We start from the raw sequence: 23,692 nt of genomic DNA, 5'->3' as shown, positions 1-23,692 counted from the left end.
TATAATAACCCAACAAATCAATAATACGTAACACTATTAACTTGCAATAAGTCATTAGCCTATTTATGGCAACAAACTCCAACTTAATTAAGACTATACTATATATACATAGTAAGAAGCACTTAAAAGTGAAAACAAATCTGACTATAATCACATACAGCTTTGACAAGTCCTAGTAAGCAGTAATGTTATATATATATATATATATACATTGTCTGTCTTATTGATTTCTCACTACATACATTTGACAGTTTATTCCAGCTAGTATTTTAAAATATATGCCTATTAAATTCATGTCACATTTTTTGTAAAATTCCTTGTTATACACACAGAAACTTGTAATAAAATGCAAAATATGAAAGTGTTGTGTTCTAAAAGGGTAGATGTAACAAAAGATACTTACTGGTTTAAACTACCAAAATTCTTATGTATACATGTAATACATGGTGAAAAATGTTCCAAGCATCTTTATTCATTCCTTAATAGTTTTCAAATTTTGTAACATAAAGTTATGACTACAAAAAGTATTATTTTAGTAAATAAATTAGGCTGTTATTCTAATTCTTATTGTCTTTAACATTAAATTTAGGTTAATTAAAGAATATTAAAACTGATATATTTATATTTTGGCTGAGTATGTATTTGCCTAAAAAAAGTTATTCATGATCATTCTATTCCCTTAATTACAAACCTTTAGAGTAACTACTTAAAGGTACAACAATTAAGGCTCCAGTATTATTTTAAACAAACCTACAAACACGTAAAATAATACAAACTGTCTGAAAAAGCATACACTGCACACAATATCATTGCAATAGGTGATTGGTAGTGAATACATCTGCAGATTTTGAGAAAGCATCTGTTAAAAAAAAAACCTTTTGAAAGGCTAGCGTGGTAACTGATTTAATTATTTCAATATATTTTGTTCTTTTTACGCTTCTGTCTGTAGCAACAAATTCTGGCATTAAAGCTTATAGTACATTTCTATTTATAAAGTAGTTCATCATTGATTATTTTGAAATTTAAGTTTTCCACATTATTTGTGTTGGATTTGAAAGACAAATCAGGAAACCAATGCAATTCAAGATGCCTTTGGTAACATTGTTTTTTTAAATATTATTCACATTATTTTGAGTTCCACCTTATGATTCATTTTAATATCTGCAAAGACAGCATTTACTATCATTATCATCATATGTTTCTGCAAGTTCTTCCATTACTGGTTCTTGTTAAAATATTTCTGGCTGATGTATGTGTTGAAATATTTAAGTTTCTGACCAAATTTTCACCAAAATATGCAATCAATCATTGTCAAAATAAGTCACAATCAATTTTATTTTATGAGATTATTATAGACTCTTTAGAACTAAGTCAAAATGACACAACAATCTAATGTGAAAAGCTGGAACGAGTGGATCTCCTGACATGAAAATTTATTACCACATTCTGGACCCAAATAAAATGCAAACTCTGGGTTAAGAAGAAAATTAAATATTATAGAAATTACCCCATAAGATCTTTACTGCTTCAGCAAAGGTAATTATTTATATTACTAATATTTAAATTCAACTACTTAAACTTTAATCTTACCTTACTCAGGCAATAATTCTTATTTTGACACAAGTAACGAAGTACCGGGTCTTTAACTTTAGCTGCTGACTCTGAAAGGTCTGGAACAGGGTTTTCTTCTTCTTGGTAGTTCAACAGGTTGGTAACTTGACCCCATGTAAAGTTGGTATTTGGGTTTAGCTCATCAACAACACGATCTATCAGAAAGAAAATAAAGCAAGGTATAGACACACAGAATGAAACTTCCACACCAAAAAAAAAGAAAGATATAAAACAGAGTTAAAAGATCAAATGTTATTTGAACTACACCTGTTGAGAAAAAAGAAAAAAAATCCACTTATATTTTTCATAGGAAATAAATCCTGAAATATTTAGTAACATTTAAATTCAACTAATTAAAATCCCATAAAATAATGGAAGATACTGACAGATGCTAACTTGAACTCATTATTTTAGGCTCTGGTATTGGATGAAAGGCCTCAACAGTAATGGATATGAAAGATGTAGTGTGGCTGACACATTCTGACATATCTTTACTTTTCATCAAAATTTCTTAGAATTTCTAACTTTGACAAACAGTATTATAAAACTAACTTTGCCGTAACAAGATAAATATTAGCACTTTTTATCATTACCAAAATTAATTATTTAACCCTATTAAGACTGCAGGGTAGCTCTATGAGGTCATGGCACATCTGCATATAAAATTTCACAATTTAAATAAATATAGTAATTCTAATACTACTTCACTAACCTTTTACTCAAAAAATATCTAAGAAATGTATCTGGAAACTTTGACAAAATTTACTAAGCATGATTTTCAAAGCTAAATGTAAAACATGTTTGAATTTAGATATGTGCACATCTCCAAAAGGTACTGCCAATAAACAATACTCTTACAGATTTGTTTTAGAATTTTTATGCCAATCCCAAAGTATAGGTTTAAATTTACTCAGATTCTGGCACCCCTTATAGACTTAATGAAGTTTTTGTTTATCAGTTCACATTTGCTTTCTTTCACTGACTATTTCAAGCTTCCTCTGCTAAGATGTTTATGACGCACAGCAAGTGGACGAGACAGTAATTAATAAGTTGTTCCACAAAATTTAAAAAAATGCCTGAAAATGATTAAGTGGTAAAATTCTTGTCTATCTATATCAACATGAAGTAAATAAAGTGATGTAACAATTAATTTATGATTTCTGAGAAAGTAATTAGTAGTTCTCACATTGAAGAATGAGAGATTCAAATATGAATATTAATAAAACTTAGGAATAAACCACAAGCCTGTGAATTTTTCTATAGTTTCCTTCGAATGTTTTTCATTCACAACAAGTTTTTTGTATTATGTCTGTTTTGCACTAGAGGAACAGTTTTACATGAGAAGACAGTGTCATGACATCTAGGCTTAGTGAGTATGGCAAGCTGATTTCTGCAACAGTAAACTATTAAGGTGACATAGAAAAGGTTGTTTTTTTTTAACTTGTATATGTCAAATAAAACACAAAGCTAAATATAAGAACATAAGTTATTTAACACAAATGATTAACATACGACACAAGTTGTGCTTGACCAAATAAACAGTTGGAAACATTTTCCCTATACCAGTCTAGTCTTAGGATAAGAATACAAGTTGTGTTTGTACCAGTCAAAACTTTTACTGTTCATTGATATTTTAAGCTATTTTTATGACTGAATGACCACTTCAATAGGTAAAGATAATGACCAAGTGGAAATAGCTGCTAAAAGCACAAGTTAGGACTTGTTGGAAATATAATATGAAATTTGAAAGTTAATAATATAAAAGAAAGTCAGTTTTTTCTTTGTTCATTGATATTCTTTAATACACACAGTTACTTTCTCTGTATATAAGAACACATGAGAAAATAATTATGCTCTTAATGGAATAACACAGATAAAATAATTATTGTTTTATTACAAACATAATTCAGTTAATGCATTTATATGATTTTAGGAACAAAAAACAAAGATGAAAAAGAAGTATTTTTGATATCTTTTAGATCAAGATTTAAAAACAAACCTTCCAAAACTTTACAACATAAATTACTATACAAATACTAAACCAAAATACCTAATTTTTCTCAAGCACAAAGCATATATTACACACAAATTGTGTAACAGATTTCATTCAGATGAAGCTTTTAACACTTTTGCTACTAACTCAATGTATTACACCAATCACACAACTCCAAAGTGACTATCGAATTTTCACATTATAACTTTAACATATATTGAGAATCCTTAATGAAATGTTCAAGGTTTTAGTTAACATTACAAGTTATTTGTAAAGAAAAAAGCAGAACTTTTACTTAAATATTTTAATAAAAATATTTGCCCATGATTTACAATGCATTGGTTATAATGAGAATTCCATCAAGTAATAAAACTGCAAGAAAATGTTTATGACATGGCTCTGTATAAAGTCCAGGCTTTATTTTGTAGGTATTTAGATGTTAGTTATCCTCCTGAAATGGTTGAAATTTAGCAGTATAGTCTGCTACAAAGGATGCAAGTGCTTATGGACATAAATATTACTATTAACTTATAGCTTACTTTTTAGTTACTTTTCTAAACACATAACACAATACACAAAAATATATGAAAGACAATGATTTATATTAGTTACGATGTTACAAAATTGATTTGTATTCCTGTATTGAACTTGCTAAGTCTCACTGTAAGACTCATTTTCTCAAGAGAAGACAAATTAATTTTTGTAGATTTCAGACACATTTTAAAAAACAAACAAAAAATTATCCAATTATGATACTGGTCATAAATATCACTGTGATTTAACTAGTTTTCTAATTAAGCTACACGTGGGTTAATAAAATATATAACTTCAGTTTAGGACTAACAATTACTCAACAGACTTCAATTTTTTCAGTGATATACAAGTTTCTCTTTCAAGCCAATTACAAACAACTGTGAGATTTATGTAGTTTGGAATGTGCTCTATTAGGGTAAGCATTTGTAGACTAGAAGTTTCAAAAGGATGGAGAAGTTGATAGATCTACCATTTAGGTTTGCAAGATTGATATCTGAGGAAATCAAAAAGGCAGAAGGTTCTTATTTTGTATTCTAGCCTATAAATACCTGAAGCTTGAGTTTATAATTTATTAACCACCACATGCATTGTATGGTGAACTTTATAAAATATAAATTGAGCAATAAAACAAATAATGTATCATATGACACATAAAACACATATTGGGCATTTTGTAAAAGTATTTTCTTTTGAATTAAGAAATTAAAACCTATATAATATTAAATTGAATTGTAAATTATGATGTAATGTCAATTTTATTGAAAAACAATGATAATAAAGTTCTTTAATCAAATATTTAAAAATAACTAAAAAGTCATGACATGCATTTCTTAACCTATTTATTAAGAGAGGGTTAAGTCCATAAATGCTTAGTTAAAAAAGTTATTTTATAATATAAATAACTGCAAAACGTTTTTTTCCTATATTTCTGTAACTGATTTAAAAAAAAATTGAATCAATTCTGGTTTTTCTAAGAAAACATAAAACTCATCTTTTATACATAATACACTGAATTCATATAAAGAAACATTATATAAATGTACACACTGTAAGTACAGAAAAAAACAAAACTTCCAACTCAGAGTACTGACATGATAAAGCTCAATAAAAACGAGAGAAAAAAACAACAGTAATACTTACCAGACATCCCTTGTTTGTTAACCTGTCTTTCATAAATTTTCTTTTCTAAGCTATTGTCTGTTACCAGTCTGTAGATATGGCAAGATTTAGACTGGCCATAGCGATAAATTCGACAAACAGCCTAAAGGTGGGAAAAATTAAAGTTACAAGCTGAAGAAGAAAACTGTATCACATGTTTTCCATGAATTAATGTTTCATAGATATTATATAAAAACTCAAAACCAAATTCAAAAGAAGTTTTTTTTAGAATTGTGAATCTCACATTTTCCTTCTAAACTTATACACACAACATTTTTTTTAACAATCAGCAACAGAAGCTGTTAGAATTGTAATAATCATTTTAGCAGTTAAAGTCATGTGACCTTAAACATTTCTGCTAATGCTCAACATTTGCTACACATTTTCTCTATTATATTTTACACTAACACTAGTGAGTGCAATACAACATTAATGTTTAAGCACAACTTAAAATGTTACTCTAGTAAGTATACTTAGCTCATTTGTTGAATAGGTGGACACCTTTTTATGCTAAATATGTTTACTCAAAAAAGTGTTCGTAGTCATTGTTGAAACTATAAAAAATCTTATTAATAAATAACACATTACCATGGTTACTTAACTGAAAAGAATGCACAGAATTATTAAACCCTATCTATTCCTGTATGAAATATTATTACTCTCCTATTGAAAAATATTTCTTATAGATACCACCTTCTCTCACATAATAGCTATTCATTTTCAGTGCTGCCCTCTGTATCCAAAGATTTTTTTCCCATGCTACAAGCATTGAAACTCCAACCTGCTGCACAGTCAACATGGTTCACTTCATCTTCGCATATAAATTATCATGCAACAACCCTCCATCAACAGAAGCATGACACCCTCCTGATGTTTGTAATTCCCTCTATTTGACACAACCTAACTATTACAATGATATTTTAGTGAGAAAGTAAGCAGCAGTTTTAAGTCAGGAGGAGTGTATGAACATAATAACTTCTGACACAGCATCTCTCCTCTTCTCAAATAACAGCTAAAATCACACATTAAAAAGAGGGAGGAACCACTGCAAGGATGCAGATAAGCATTTTTCTAAAGTGTGCAAAGAATATCCATGGAATGTGAACCCACCACCACTGAAAGAGAAGTACATGTGGAAAATCACACCATTTTTATATCAGGTATACTCTTCATCTGAAGTGGTAGAATGCATTGCATAAACTGATGGAAATTGGAAGGATAACACCTTACAAATGAGACAAAAACTGGGTGTATCTGACCCCATATCTCATTGAAATCACTGGAATTGTAGTACAGGATAAGAATGAATGTAGGATTCTCAGTCAGAAATTGGATGATAGGGAAAGATAAAATGTATGTGTTCCTTGATGTAGAGTGGCTAGGTTGTGACAGACCATACTCGGCAGCTGAACCCTGATCCGAAACAATACACAGAATCAGGTATACATGATCAAACCTGGAGTAGGAGAAGGGTCCACACCATCTTCACATCAAGCTGAGTAAGACAGAAGAAAATGTCCATACTGATAGACTAAACAGGACACATGCATAAATCTGCAATCAATAACAGTCATCTGGGTACTTGACACATGAACAATGGTGGGAAGGGATATGTAGATGTGGCAGTTCACTTCAAATACAAAACAAAATAAAGGACTGCACAAAAGCTGGAGTGCATGAACGACCAGTTGACACCTTAAACAACCACAGAACATAGACAAATTGAACAGTCCTGTTCATGCAATTTCAACTTCTAGGATTCACAGCATGGATGTAAGGCACATGAAGCAAAAACCCATAACCAAGGTTGGATAAAAAAATTCAAATACAACATGTGAGGATTCATATTGATTCATCCAGTTCTAATCCAAAATTACTCAATTGCGACCAACATCCAGTCGATGGTAAAATGAGGGATCTCAAATGAAGGGGTGAACCGAAAAATGGCAGATTTACTCATATTTAAGAAATAAGCTTATGGTGATATATGTGCAACATCATCCTCTGGATAGGAATTCAGAGAAGCTTGAGCACACAAGTGGATGATCTATGCCATCTATATCAGCAGAACACCATCAACCTACTCTCTACTGAACAGAAGAAGTAATCACATTTAGGAGATTGTATGCATGGTTCACTACTCCAGCATATAAGAAACAGAAAGTGGCTACAACTGTCACACTCTAGTATAAGAAACTGAGGGGGTGGAATGGAGAGTCTGGAGGAATGTTAACACTGGTAGGGATAGATAGCAATCCCATTTTGCTTTATCCGTTCAAAGGTTAGTATAGTCAGGAACAGGATTGTGGATGAAGCAAATTATTGTGAGAAAAAAAAATCTACTAATGATCTTGTGAAACACCCCATCTCTACAGCATGCATTATTAGCCATGCCATGAGAATACATCAAGATTGGTGAGATTAGCCTCCACCTGAAGAAAACTTTGGTGGCACATTAATATAATCCTCACCAAGCTGCCCTGTGCAACAACACTTTCGAAGGCCCAACCCAAATGAAATGTAGCATCAGGAGTAAATAGGAGTAACTTTCACATCACCATCTTCTAGATGGGGAATCACAACATCAACCTCCAAAACCCACTACACAAAGGTAAAGTGACTGAATCACTAGGTAGCAGATAGTATACCTTAATATGACTTATGGTTAAACATACAGTGCAGAATATTAAAACAGATAGATAACTAGCATACCTAGACAGGCACTATTCGACACTGAGTGGAATCCTAGGTGTAAAAGGGACATGCTGTTGTAAGTAAAAGTAATGTATTAAAAATATAACTTACCAAATCACAGTCTTACCATTGTTTGAAGGAAGGTGATAGGTGGAAGGCAATACGCTGATGAGAAAGAAAAAACACCAAATGAAGGTAGTAGGAAATGCATTTTTGAGATTTCATCCATATGCCCAACTGTAAATTTTTCTTCAATGAATGACAAAGGTGAAATACTAGGAAAAAGTAATGTGTCTTATTTGATGTGACAACACCTGGAACAAATTGTGGAAAGAAGGAGACGGGGGAGGAATATGCCAGTCTAATAAGATAATGAACTCAGTCTACATGGGTAGAAAGAGAAAGATCATATAAGACAAAAAGGCTAAAAGTAGTAGGAAATAAGTCTTAAGGGATAGGTGAATAGGGAACAAGAGGAGAAAGGTGAAATGGAGGGGGTGTGAGACAGAAAAAACAATACTACCAACCAATCTGGAAGAATCACCTGATGAGGAGGATGATGGATCTGAAAGGAATACTGTTAAATGGAGAGAGTAGGAGAGAAAACCACAACATGGTACTTAGAAAAATGGAAGTTGATGTACAACACCACTTAATAACCTGCAGTGAAAGAGACAGTAGCCCTATGGTCAAACAGCTACGAAGGAAAATCTGTAGGGAGAGGAAAGGGGACTGAGAGAGGAAAAACTGCTCAGCTTAAAGACCAAACAATGTTCACTTATACTGATAAACTGCAAGGGAGGAAGGGCAATTTGACTGGGCTAAAAAGGAAAGTGATAAGTACTGACAACCTGGATTTCCTCAGATAAATGACAGGTACGAAGTAGGAGGGTGTGATAAAGGACCAGTGACTGAGACTGATAGAGGAGGGTGGACTGAGAGGAAGAAGGTATAGTGTGGAGTTGAAAGAGGAAATCAAGTGCCAGCTAGTGAGAATCAGGTACAATGGTATGCATAAAGGAACTGGTTGGCCCAATTCTGATTGGCAGAGCATCAACTGCCAGAGCTTGTGGGTGAGGACTGGAGACAAAAAGCCCCAAAAGCAACAGCATCTCATGTCTAAAAACAGAGGGTAAAGAAAAGGCATGGAGAACTGATACCTCCTTTAAATGCAGATAGAGTGGAATAGGTTAGACTTAACTGAGGTAAGTGCTGAAAAACCCTACCAAGTGGAGAAGATGTTGGGTAGGAATCAGGAAAGACTTCTCCATCTTGAGAATCCAACCAACATGAGCTGCTTCTATTATTGATAGACAAGCATACTGAGAAGACACCAGTTCAGAAGGAGCTAACAAAAGCCAGTAATCCATGTAGTGATGGAAGCACAACCTTCAAGCATGCATACGTTGGGCAAAGGCTTTGATCATTCAACAAAATACATCCAGTATTGAAGCAAGCCTGGAAGATAAAGTGTAAAACTGAAAGACAAACCCACTATGGACAAACCAAAGATAATGCAGGACTGATGAGAAATAGAAATATGAAGATAAACGTTAGATACATCCATTTTGGTCATCAAAGAACCTGGAGAAAAAGCCAACTGAAGGATGACACAGAATTATATGATAAAGTAGGAAAGATCCAGAAACTGGTTGAGGTGAGACAGATCAATCACATGATGCCAGTCCTCAGTGTTTTGAGGAATGAAAAGAGCCTGGGGAATGTTGGCTGACAGGTTTAAGAGCATGTTGAGAGAAAAAAGTTTCAACAGCCTCAAGATGTTGACTAGTATTATAATTTTAAGGTAATGGGAAGGATATTGGGACTGGAGGCAAAGAAGGACAGAAAAGGAAACAAAGAAGAAAGTCTGAAAAAAACCTGTTCACCCACAGATTGCGAGTGAACTCTTGCCATAGGTAAACAATAGTGGAGAAACATGTGCATACAAGGCTGAGAACTACTTCACAGTCACTGGAATTGTTGGCAGCAATGGAAAGAAAGAAGGTATAGAAGATGGTATGGGAGCTGACTGAAACAAGCAATCAACCAAAGAAGAAAGTGTTAAGTGTTGCCTTGCAGATTCCACACATGACTCCAAAGATTCAGAAATATCTAAAGAAACAGACTGATGGAGAAAGGGAGTCATTCTTATGTCATAAAGATATGTAGAAAGTACATTAATCTGAAACATGACAGCATCTTTATTAAGGAGATCCCAAAAGAAAAGAAATTATGTGTGAAGGGATGAGGCAGAGTAGGATAATAATGCTAATGTGGAGGTAATAAAAAAACAGTTTCCCTTCAAAACTTCCACAGGGAATGAGTGGAGAGCCTCAGAAAGGAGTTATATGGATAAAAAGTACTGTAGCAGAAATATAAAAGCAAGATGAAATTGAGAAAACTGGGCATGTAATAAAAGTATAGGATTATCAGTCTACTTTCACAAAGAGGCAAAACTGTCTCCAGTTGTGTTGGAAGTTAAAAAAGGGATGAGCTGCCTGATGATAAACCAATACATAAGGATCTGAAACCCATGGTGGACAAGGCATTTTGGTTTCAGCCCTCATTGAAAAACAAAATGATCAGCATGTACTCTGATCAGGGGCATAGCTTTTATACACCCGATGGGGGTGGGGTGGGGGGATGATTTTTGCAACCACTTATGAGGACTGTTCAATTTGCAAATTGGTAATCTCTGATTACGTTAACCTGAAAGCTGTAAACATGCAGTCACATAATAATCTTGTTGCTACAATACTTCAAGGTTTCCATGTAGGTTTGTATAAATGAGGTGTTGTGAACAGTTTTCAAAATGTTAATAGAATAAAGACAAATGTGTCACAAACAAACTGCCACTTGAATTTATTCCTGCACACTATAAAAGATGGCCATTATATTTGACAAGGTTACTAATAACTTTCATTGCATGAATTACGTTTTCAAATATTAATAAAATTAGTAATTACCCTTAATAAGTTTATATCTACTGAAAAACTGTTCATGTTGTTTGATAAAAATAATTAAAATGTCTTTGCAAACTCTTGAAAATTACACATCACTACAATGTAGCACATAATTATTCATACTTTTCATTGAAGTAAGATTCATTTAGTCCTCTTATCTACATGTTCCCAAACGTAGACCTCCTTTGTGATGATCTGTTTATCAATTCTTTCATAAGCTCTTCTATATTTATCTTGTCAACCTCATCTTTGTGAGTGTGACAAACTGCCATATGGTTGAGGTGGCACTGAGACATAGTTGACCTTAACCACGTCTTTGACCGTCTTAATGCATAAAAGCTGCATTCATATTCGCAGCTGGATACTGGACATACAAGCAAAAGTTTCATGAGAAGAAACACTTCATTAACATCTGCTGGCTTGTTTCATGCATTTTACAGTAAGCATCCTTCACACCTTTCAGAGATACTGCTTTTGTTGCTCCTTTGAACATGGGAAACTGAAACTCGAGCTGTTGTGCAGAGTTTTCTGGATAGAAGTTTATAACTGAGTTGTCAATCTTGCCAGATGTGATCATGTTCTCAAGTGACAGATATTGCCTCAAGTCATTGTTGTCTGCATTGAATCTAGTGGTCAGATGTTCTATGACTGTGTCTACACTTTTAAAATATTGGCTTCTGTAGTAATCTGTAGCTGTTGCAGAATGGTGTGCTGAGCCATCACCTATGATCCTTTTGGAGGGTCTGCAAATGTGTGGTAGTTCAATAGGCACCAGATCTAGAGAAGTTACCGTTTTCTCAGCTTCATCAAATATCTTGTAATTTTCCTCTGTTTGCAATACCTGCAATTGCTCAACTGTCATTGCAGATGCTTTAATCATGCCAGATACTGTCACTGATTTTGCTTGGAATGCACAGTTTAGTTCTTCTAATGAAGCTAATGGATGTTGAACCATCAACAATCCTAAAACTGTCTTTCTTTTGTCAAATCTGTCCAGCAGATCTCGTGCTTTCACTGCTACATCTGATTTTTCATTTGCTAATTCATCAAAGAATCAACAATGTCACTGTAGTGATCATTAGCACATGTAAGTGCAGATAGGCAACACCACCAGCGTGTTGGACACAGTGGGTGGATGTATTTAACTGGACCATTGTGGCTGTCTGATGATACAATATTTTCAAAGATTGTCTTGTATTTGCCTGACCTCTGAAGCAAGACACCAAGCTCATGTACCCACTGGATAGAATCTCGAACACATTCATAAGCTTCAACTGCATGTTGCATTATTAAATTAGCCTTGTGTGCTCCACAGTGAAAAAACAAAGCTGACGGTTGCTTCTCTTTTATTTTTGCCTGGCATCCACTGTACACACCACTCATGTTAGTGGCTCCATCATAAGTTTGTGCTATGAATCCTGACAGTGGTAAATTGAGTCTAGTCAGTACATCAAGTATAGTCGAGGATATTGTTTCACCAGTTGTATTGGAAACACAGTACAAACCAAGAAATGTCTCATGGACGTCAAGGTTCTCATCTACATATTGTACATATTGCTTCCTGTTCAGTACATGTAACATCTCAAGTGTCATCAACCATCAATGCAAAGATTTTACTTTGCTGCACTTCATGTGCTATGTTCCTCAGTATTTGATGGCTGAACATGTCCATTATTTTATTCTGAGCCTGGGGTGATGTGAATGTGGTTTTCTTTGACAAGTAGGCCATCAACTCAGGATCTTCCACTTCCAGAAGCTTCATTAACTGCAGGAAGTTCCCCTCCGTATCTGTATGTCCACGTAATGCTAAACCTTGACGCAGTAAGAAGCGTAAACTTCTGAATATTTTGGCTAGACTTCTTTTGCATTTTTCCTGCTGCTTCTTTTTCCATCATGTAGCTGGACAGTCACTGGAGTTACATCAAGTGAACCTTCTGCAGATATACTGAATCTGTGCTGAGAGGAGGATTGGTGTTCGTTGAATTTCTGTTTTGAAGGTATACTCCACTGACCTCTCCAATTTCCCTGTAAAAAGGCCTCTATTTTCCGCCTTGGCACAATGAAAGCACATGACTTTTTTGAGTCTGATTGTCGAAGTGCAACCATGGGAACTCATGATCACTTGCCCTGGAAGTTGATATTTTGAGATATTGCTTTCTGTTGTGGTATCAGTTGTGTGTCTGGATGATATGGCTTTCCATATAATAAGTAATCTATGTTAAATTTTGTGTTCATAGGATAGCAAATAAAATAAGAGAAGAGGGGATGCTAAGGGAGCAAAGTCAGAATTCTCACACTACAGGAAATTCAAGTTTGATTTTTTTAAATATTAGATTTTAGAAATAAGAACTTAAAACTTGTATACTATAAAAATATGGATTATTAGCTATGTTTTTATGCTATATTTATTGGTGTATCATAAAAATAAAGTAGTTTAAATTAAATTTAGAATGCAACTCACTAAAACCTTGTGACATAGAAGGGAAAAGATGTTCATGAAGAGATGTTTAAATAGATGTTTTATGGTCATAAATATGTACTAGTCCTCTTACTCAGACAAATCTATACAAGCCAAAGGCTATAAATTCACATCACTTTAGCCTTGTGTTTGAGATCCATGGTGAGAAGTAAGCTTATCTTAAAAGATGTTTCAGATACCTGTACAAGTTAAAATGAATTAGGAAATGTTGTTTAGAATAGCCTTTGGCATGCAATGCAATGAACTGTGGTTTCCTCCAATTTTAACCTCTTGTATGAATTTCAGTAGTAAACTAAAACTTGCTTTGTTCTTGCTTGGTGCAAGTGTTTTATGGGTCTTCCTATGGTTATGGATAAAAGGGCCATGTTATCATTTTTGCAGATCTACATTCAAAATTTTATTGAACTACTATTTTATGAAGGTATGTCAATAAGTTTGGTATCAATTCTAGATTATAATTCAACTTTTAGAATTATACATCAGTTAATTTATTAATTTGAAAGTAAATATTTGAAAAATAATCCTAAATATCGATTTTTGTGTGCCACATGGTATGCTAAATACAGCATTGGTTCAAATTTGATGTTTGTGATGTCCAAATACAAAGTCTATATTTTCTTATGGATTACGTCCTCACATTACTAATACTTACATGACAAGCACCTCCTATCCAGTTTTCTGGAATTCTAATATATTGAATCAACCAAAATGGCCCCACCCACCAATTACATTTTTTAAAATATTTGCTTAAGTGCAACTACTTCACCCAATGATGTGTGTATAAATAACCAAATGTTCAGAATGTCTCTCCTGTGGTTTCTTCAGCCTCTGCAAAGTATTTGCACAGGAAATTTCTCTTTCATGACAGCCAGTAATGTAAAATATTAGTGAGCTTGAAAAAATAATTTTTTTTCAGACCCAAATACATCTTAGTTACTAACCTTGATAAAATTATAATGAAATTCTGTAGTACTGATATAGTAATTTTTGTTTTTTGCTACTTCAAAATGTATATATAAAACACTTTAAAAAGTTATTTTATTTTACATCCTTCACATGTGAAATCTGATAAGGTTTAACCATTTAAGACAAGTAGCAAACAAGTATGAAGTTCATAACTAGAACTGATAGTTTTCAATACTTCTTCATTTACTGTTCTATATTTTAAGAAAAACAACTAAAATTTAAGAATTTATTTGTAAATAGTAATAATGTATATACATATATGACTGAAATGTGATTTTATTTTACAAATACTGGCCTACTCGAACAGTATTTCCCAAAGAGGAAGCTGCAACCCCCCCTTGTAGTTGTGAAGCTTTTTCTGGGAAGCCACCAAAAAATGGGGCAAAAATAGAGATGCTGAATTAATTTTAATTCTAAACAAACAGTAAGTTGATAAAAATTATGTTGAATTACAGTATCTCAAAAGGAGATGTTTTTACTGCAGCACACTTTTCTAATCATCATGTTACAGTCATCGGGTGGGTCTCAAACATTTTTATTCCATTCAATGAAACCTCAGACTAAATGAGTTTGGGAACCCCTGCACAAGAATGCACCCAAAACAGGTCACAGTGTAAAGGCTAGGTTTATATTCTTGAATACAAAAATGTGAGAGCACATGCATTGTATCATTGCAACTTTTGTTATGTCAGTTAGGCACACCTTAAAGGTCAATAAAATAAAAATAATAAATATAAGATTTAAGCTATTTACAATAAACATTTGTGTGTTTTTATGTTATATTTATTCTCCTTCTAGAAAAAAAAGAGTATAATTTATGCCTATTTCCTAGGTTTTTATGGTGGTTACAAGGTTGGTCAAATTGACCAATCCCAAAGAGATACAATAATCAAAATAAAAGATAAAATATGATTTTTTCTAAAAGAACATTTAATAATTATTTAAAGGTTATAAACAGTTCACAACAGTGCAAAATTAAAATTTCTGTGACTGCTGAACAGTCAAGATTTGAAAATAAAAAATGCATGAAAAAACATTGCATCATAATTTTGCATATTATTGGTTACCAATAATAGGCAAAATTTCATGAACATACATTTACTAAATTAAATGTTACACCATAAAAATCTATGAGCAAAAAATGAGTCCATAATGAAAGTTTTTTTTAAAAAACCTTTTTTTTCATTCATAGCATCCAGTCAAAAGATAAATACAGTCCAGCCAGTAAATAGAATACACATTATATTTCATTATGAATTAAGATTTTGCTTATTTATTCACTTGTGTTTGTTTCCTTTACAGTCTGATTTTGATTTTTCTGTGTTTTATGTCCATAATTTGCATTTCTGGAAACTATGCAACTTTTCTACTAGACATTAGAACATACATTCAAATATTTTTCATACCCCATTATCCAAAATACAAAACAAAAAATAGAAAATATCAAAACACAGTAACAAAAAACAGCAGCATATACTTTAAAGCATGACTTATTAAAAATGACACCTAAAAATACTTAGAAAACTAATGATAGTTAGTCTCTGAACTCTGGCTAACAATATACACATAATTTAAGAGCTTAAATATGTATCTGAAATTGTCACTAAAAGGTTTAAGAGATATTACTGATTATGAAATATGAGTGCAAATGTAAATTAGCATCAGTAAATAGTAAGTCTTCAGTTTGAAGGCTGTGAATACCCTGATTCATTAATTACTGGAACTATCCCTCATGTTTTTATCTAATATCCAAATACTGTTTATACATTATGCAACATGTTCTCAGAGTTATAACATATATGCTACTAACAAGTGGCTTGAATTTAAAAGTCATCTAAATGAATTGAAAATGTTTGCTTACTTCAGAAATGTTTTAACATACAGCTATACACAATAGGCTATTTGCAATACATCCACTGCTGGAAATAAATATTTTAGTATTTTAATAATGTAAACTTGTGTCTGATCCATCAGAAGACATTTGCTTCAGTTATTGCTAGTGAAAGTATCAATTAAACATTAATAAGTACAGCAAAACATAACACAGCTAACCTGTGCATCATGGCAAGGATTCCATGAGGCGTCATAGACAACAATACGATTAGCACCAATGAGATTTATTCCTAAGCAACCAGCTCTTGTGGAGAGAAGAAACAAGTTCACAGAAGGGTTGATGTTGAAATTGTTGATTATTTTTTCTCGATCTAGACCATTAGTACTTCCATCCAGCCCTGTGTAATTACAAAATAAAGAATTGTAGAAATTAACAGTGAATAATCAATTGATGTTTTTTTTTATGAAGATTTGCACAGTGATACTTAGATTATTTTTATAAAAGAATGCTAAAAATCAAAATTCCTTTATATAGGTCACTATAAAACAAAGTTGTAAATAGTCTAATTAACACAAAGCAGAAAATTTTGGTTTTATTTCTCTTTAGAAGTATACCTGTTTGTTGAATATTTAATTTCTGACTTGGATCAATGCACTATACCCCATTAAAAAATTATCAGCATAAGAGTTTAATGAAAATACCTCTACTTCAAACTGGCCTAAGCTAATGAAATGAGAGATATAAATCAAGTCAGAAAAACTGTGGATTTGCCATTTTCAGGGTAATAAACAATAAAAACCTGACTAACAATATACATATTACATTGACCTGCCTGGAAATCACCAAAATAATAAAATTTAACTTCACATTAGAACAGTATTTCCCAAACAGTGAGCTGCAAAATTTAGTAAAAACAGCTCCAAATTAGTTTATGTTTTTAATCAGAAACACTGTCCTCTTTTGGTGTGGGATCAGCCAAGTGTGCCATAAAATTAACATTATTTTCCTAGTGTGGCATGAGCCCAAAAAGTTTAGGACACACTGCCTTAGAGCACCAGACAAAAAAATTAATTATTTTAGATTTGGTTTTAAATTTCTGTAACTCTGGGAAATTACTCCAAACATAAAAAAACACCTCAAAAGAGATAGAGATCAAATATAGCTGCCACTGATAGACAGAAGAGTAGACCATCAGTCTTATTGTCAACATTTAATCTCATTTGTTTTTCAAACTTTCACAGATAAAAAAACAAAACAAAAACAACAAGTATATAGCAGTTTCTTTCAGGTTATCTGTTAAGCTTGAGTAGGTAAAGAGCAGTGTTTCAAATTGACCATAATTAATCTTATAAAATTCTAATGTTATTTGGATTACTAAAACCAGTAAAATCTATATAACCTTACAAGTAACTTTTATCAATCACCCAACATTTTTTGTACTAAAATACAGCAACGTAAACTCAAATTACGTTATTTAAAAAGTTAATACAAAATAAATATTATAAAGATTTTTTATTTCATTTAAATATCCATCTCTACACTTATCTTCATGAAAGTTTCACTAAACCAAATACTTTTTTGTTATGGTATACAATGCCTTAGTCCAGCAAAATTAATATATCAGCATTTCTTGTGACTTTACACCACAACAAATTGATAATATTGGGTATTATTATTATGTGCTTCCCCTACCCTCAATTTCAAGTACATTTTTCTTCATTAATACTATATAGTGGAGATAGAAAGAAATGTATGTCACTAATATCAACTGATACCAAGCATAATGTTTAAATTTCTCAGAAAAATTCATTAAAAATATTTTGAAAAGAAAAAAACAAACAAGTACAGCTGTAATAAAACATACGAAAATAGTTAACATTCCGACACCACTTTTCTTCAGCTGGTCGTAGAGGAACTTCTTTTGTAGCTAGGAATTCTTCAAGAAGATTTAAAGTGAAAAGACTTTGACTAAACACAAGTAACTTATCACCAGTCTTAATTGTTTGTTCTATGATGGTAAATAACACTTCCATTTTGTAGCTGTTCTCAAGAATTCTTGGTTTGTAGTTAACCATCAGTGGGGAAGCCTTAAAAACAAGAACAAATAAAATATCATCAAAACATACACACATCTTAGAAAACAAGATTTAAAGATACAGTCCACATATCAGTATGTAACATTTTTTAGTGTCAGAATATAGTTAATGAAGATTGAAAAAAATTCTTGAATTAAGTTAATAACTGAAAATTTACAATAAGAATATTAGAAAACCAGAAAAATATAAAACAAATGATATGCAACTGCTTCATTTTAATAAATCCACAAACTATTCCAGATTAGGGTGATATTTATTTGAAGGTAAAATTTCAGGCTTAAAATTATAAAATTCTCACTCCCTGGTTTTGTTCCACTACAAAAAACTTGGGATCATAATCTAGAAATCCAGATGGAATTTTGGGCAACTAAAAACGTCTGTTGTGTTTTTTGTGATGAAGTCTTCCTGATATTCAGAAGGATGTTCTTTGAAGGTTCATCTGTGCCTTTCTTCTCATTCATACTTTACAAAACATTGTAGGAAATTAAAGTCATTAAGAAGAGCAGAAATGCATTAAGACAGACTTGTAAAACAGAATACAAATGTTATGTTTTCTCACGACTCCAGCTAGTTTGAACTGTCTCATGAACATTTCTCACCTCCTGATTCCTTTAAACAAAAACTTATCTATCTGATCCATGCATTCATTATATCCTCTTTTCCTCTAAGTAAAAATATGCTTGTTTTCTTGGAACTTCATCACAGACATGTCAGAAGGGTCATCCAGATTACTGACAAACTCTGCTTCATTGTTTTAGTTTTCCTTTTGAATTTTTTTCTTTAGTTTTGTCCCTTTTCTCAGATAGCTTGTCCAGTTTGATAGTGGCATAATATTTTGGATTAATTATAACTGAATCCTTCTTCCAAAAATATACAGCCTCCTCAATCTTTGAGCTTTTATCAACTCTGTCCTGTAATGTTTTGTGTTAACAGAAAAAGACACATAGCATTTGCCTATTTGAAGGTAGTTTGCTTCCTGTTAATTCAGTTTCTTCTGAACCAAGCACCCAAAGTGTAGTCTTACTTCTCATTGTAGTATCCACTTGCAGTGATACACTGATATGGTGTTAGTTGAAATGATACAGAAGAATCTGCTTAAGTGTATATACACCTTCACAAAAATTCTAGGAACTATTGTCATATCATACAGAATACTTCAGAAACAAAAAGTGACAGCGAATTACTTATTTGTATGTTGGACGAAAATGAGAAGACGAGAATGCTGTAAATCAAAACTTCAAAAATGAGGACCATCCTACTGCAGATACAGTAATATCTTACTATTTTTCAGTCAGCTTCATCTCTCTAATTTTTGATTCAAACGTAATAAGTAATAGCACTTTCTGCAAGTATATTTCATTAGAAGAAAAATAGTGGTTCAGTCTGCACATTAAGTCTTGTTTATTACTGCAACTCAACTAACATTTTTTTACTCCAACAACAGTTAAATCTGGAACCTAATGGTAATTCAAGTAGTTGCACTAACTTAAACTCACTTCAATAAAAGAGTCAGATACATATAACATATTGGCATGCCAATACCAATTATTATGATGATGATTCAAGTACAAATTCAAATAAATAGCTCATATGGTAAGAATAAGAGAGTCAAAAAATCTCAGATTGTCCTTAAAAACAGAATTTTATATTATCAAACCTTCTTCTGGATATATTTACATCAGGAATAACAATGTTTTAACACTTTACTATTGGGCAAAAATAAACTAATTATGTTTCAACTAGTATTCATATTTGTGCACTTACGTTTAAGTTTAAAAGTCATTCATATTACTTGCAGGGATTATTATGAACATTTATAACTAAAATGTAAACTTCTAATTAAGAATTTAAAACTTAAGTGTATGTTAAAATTATTCTTAAATACCAACTAGTTAACACTAAATTTATATACCCTAAGCTAAATGCTCACTAAATATCATATTATTTCAAATACACAATATAGCCTATCCCCTTTTATATAAAAGAAGTGCCCAGAGTAGATGCACCTGAGAACTGAATTATTTACTGTTGCAATCATAAATATTAGGAAATTATCTTAGACTCTTCATAAGACAAGTGACACTGGTTTTCTAATCCCATGATAAAGTAATGTATTACCTAATGACCTCACTATTGGTTTTACCAACTTCTAAAGCTAACTGTGATATGACACAGCACTACAGTTTATTATTTTATCTTTATAATGTATCAGTAGTATCCATTGTGAAAAGGAGTGTTAAAAAATGAAAATAGCATTTCTCTCAGTTCATTAAATATTATGGATTTACATTTTAGTTATCACAACGAGTTAGAAATATTCAATACCGTAAAGGAGTGCAAATATATCAGTTAATATACAAGAGTAGTGGAGAAAAGTTAGCAGGCAACGCAATTCTAATTTACCTAAATTCATTATATTACTTGGTAAACGTGTGTGAAACAAAATAGATGGAGAGCTAAAAACTATTTGATGCATGAGGCAGTGATACAGTAGGTACCATTTCTGATCATACATTTGTACTATTTAGAAACAATATTCTCAACTAGCTCAGGCTACAACAATAGTCAACACTTTTATCTATTTTGAAATTTTGAATTTCCATTTTAAGAATTTTTTATTACTAATGGTACTATAGCAGCTGTAATTATTTAAATACATGCACATTTAATATTACTAATAATCTAAAATCTAGAAACTTATCCAGTGAATAACCCAGTAACTTTTTTAATGCAAGTAGTTTCCAGTTTCAAAAATCAAAATCTGGATATTCAGGACCTGAAAATATGTCATAATTTCTGGTATTTTAAACTCTGAAAAAAAACACAACAAACAAACAAAAACAACTATTGATAAATAATTAAATATTTTAAGATGACATTTCTCAAAGTGTCAATTAAAAAAACAAGATTACTGTAAATGTCATGAACAAATGTACACAAAATCCATGTATAATGCAAGACTCAAACCACAAATATATGTACATAAAAACAAACTACTGTATGATCCTTTATAAGCCATTATTATACCTAGCATTAATCACTATATAATAACAACATATCTCAAAAACACTTACTGACACTGAAATACTGTGCAGAACTAACCTCGCATACCCATTCATATGTAATCTTGTCATTTTTGTCTTTCAATGAACCTAAACTAACTTCTTGGACATAGTTATTTCTAGGTGATTCAATCATATCACTTCCTACTAAAGAACCTTTGCCTACAGTTGCTTTGGCAGAACCTAAAACACAAAAACAAAAAATTTAGACATTAAAGACCAATTTTACTTGATGTCAGAATGAGAATTAAGTTAAAAACTGAACTACAAATTTTAATATTTTCAAATGTTTCTGAAGTATAAGTGGAATCTCAGTAGGATAGTGTTTTTTCACATGAGAAATAACAACAGGAAGGCATCTTGGGACACAAAAGTAGCATAATGTCTATGAAATATTTAATAATTATTTTAGTTCTCTATTGTACTTGTCATATTTGATGCTCCTGATTTGCTGCCTTTTTTTGATCCAGGTAGTCCAAATTCAAAATCCAGATCTAAATCTTCATTTCGCTGATTCCTTTGGTCTTCTAAAACTTTGTACAAAACATCTGGGTGATTCCATATCTGTGAAGAAAGAGACCATATTATGTTTCCATAGTTTACAGTCATAACTTAAAAAAGATACAGAAGAAAGCCTAGCTTTCAGCACAATGCTGTTGTATTTACTTGATGAAAATAAAAACTATCAAAGATAATGCCCAATCATGTTTAAATACATAGCAGAATGTAAAATCTAACATTTATAGGTTTTTTTTATTATTATTAATTTTATATAGTATTACTATGTAAAATTATTTGACAATTTCTTCAATTTTCTTTTCTTTTGATTTTTTAGGAAAGATAATATGAAATTCAAAGGTGACAATTTAGGTTAATCTCTCAAAAAATGAAAAAAATTGTGCATTTATGTTAGCTTTAAGAAACAAAGAGAAAAAATTAACAACATATTTGATTTTTTTTTTTTCATAAATGCCTCTAATCCTGACCTATAGTCTGCAGAAAACATCCTGGTTTAAAACTCAATTAGATTTGCAACAATGCCTCTTAGTAGGAAGTGAATTTGACCATATGCCTTTAACTTACACTATGGAATAATAATTGAGACTAGACATCAAGTTAATCTTTGCATAATTTATTATACATATTTTAATACCAATCATGTCAATAATATACCTGTAGTTGTTAGAGTACAAAACACAAAAATGGCATTAAAATGCAAAGCTTGAAATTAGCAGTAGTTACCTGGCAAAAACTCAGTGGGTGCTTTCCCTTTTTTGTCAGTACAGCTGGTGCTTTTCCAGTTAATTTAAAAATTAAATTTGTCAGCAGTCAATAAGTTAGCCTCATGATCTAAAAAGTGACTTACCAACAATACCTGAATGATAGTGCACATACTATTGTATAATGTTTTCTCAATTAATAATTAATTATTATAAATGAAGTGGTCACAATGAATAAAATTCATTCTGTAAATATTCAAAAATTTTAGAAGTTTCCAAGATATTTTGAATTTTTAGCAAAGGTGAGATAGTCATTCAGTGCCTATTTTACAACATAATAGAGAGGTGTTTTTAAAATTATATTGTCTAATAATTTTTGCTGTTTAAAAAAATTAATAATGTAGGATTGTTTAACAAAACACTTAAAAAACGTACACTGTTCTAACTAGAAAACATCAAAAATTACCTTGCAACAAATAGCAAAAAATTTGAGAGGGTTGCAAACATTGTTTCCAAATCTAAGGTATCTTAAGAGTGCATTGTATAATTTTCTTTGTATAGGTGTCATCCGAACTAACAACACATGCTCCTCCTTGGGTGGTAAGCTTGATTTAAGAACAGTATGTCCCCGTCTGTAAAAAAAACACAAGTTATGAAACTATATACATTAACTTATGAAAAAAATGCTTCCTATTTAAAATTTTACATGATTTCCATTCTTATGTTATAATTCAATACAAAACAATATTCCACTTACTTTATAGTTACACTTTGTCATTTATACAGAATATTTATTTCAAGTAGCTGATCAATAACTATCAACAAATATTAAGAGTACTAATTATAGCGTATTACAGCTGCCTCGATCCTATATAAAAGTAGACTACTTTTCTTAAAAACATGCATCATCTACAGTTTTTTTACTACTTCTGTCATATATTAAGTAGTACCTTCTATTACTTACTCCAAACTTTATAAAAATTCAATGTGGAGTGCAAAAACTCAGTTCAAAACCAAACAATGAGGAAGGAGTAAAAGAAGAGAACAACAGACAGTGTGATATCTATAATTTAAAATTGTAT

At 31.7% G+C, this 23,692-nt stretch overlaps 1 protein-coding gene across 3 annotated transcripts in view; it reads right to left on the bottom strand.

Annotated features, from left to right (window-relative positions):
- Nucleotides 1-23,692, bottom strand: part of LOC143253024 (helicase ARIP4-like) — a 104,811-nt gene that overhangs the window by 15,629 nt on the left and 65,490 nt on the right. For 2 of the 3 annotated variants that reach the window (XM_076506100.1, XM_076506099.1), the window contains 7 exons: nt 23,077-23,242; nt 21,816-21,954; nt 21,431-21,573; nt 18,097-18,319; nt 16,451-16,629; nt 5,279-5,399; nt 1,591-1,766 (listed from right to left, as the gene is read on the bottom strand). In XM_076506100.1, the coding sequence (XP_076362215.1) occupies nt 1,591-1,766; nt 5,279-5,399; nt 16,451-16,629; nt 18,097-18,319; nt 21,431-21,573; nt 21,816-21,954; nt 23,077-23,242 (1,147 nt within the window). The remainder of the gene's footprint in view (nt 1-1,590; nt 1,767-5,278; nt 5,400-16,450; nt 16,630-18,096; nt 18,320-21,430; nt 21,574-21,815; nt 21,955-23,076; nt 23,243-23,692) is intronic. The other variant, XM_076506101.1, reaches the window with a different exon arrangement.

This window comes from Tachypleus tridentatus, chromosome 6 (genome assembly GCF_004210375.1).
Source record: "Tachypleus tridentatus isolate NWPU-2018 chromosome 6, ASM421037v1, whole genome shotgun sequence".
NCBI lineage: Eukaryota > Metazoa > Arthropoda > Merostomata > Xiphosura > Limulidae > Tachypleus > Tachypleus tridentatus.
Note: the sequence above shows the minus strand (reverse complement) of the source record. Positions and strands in the feature narration are given on the sequence as shown.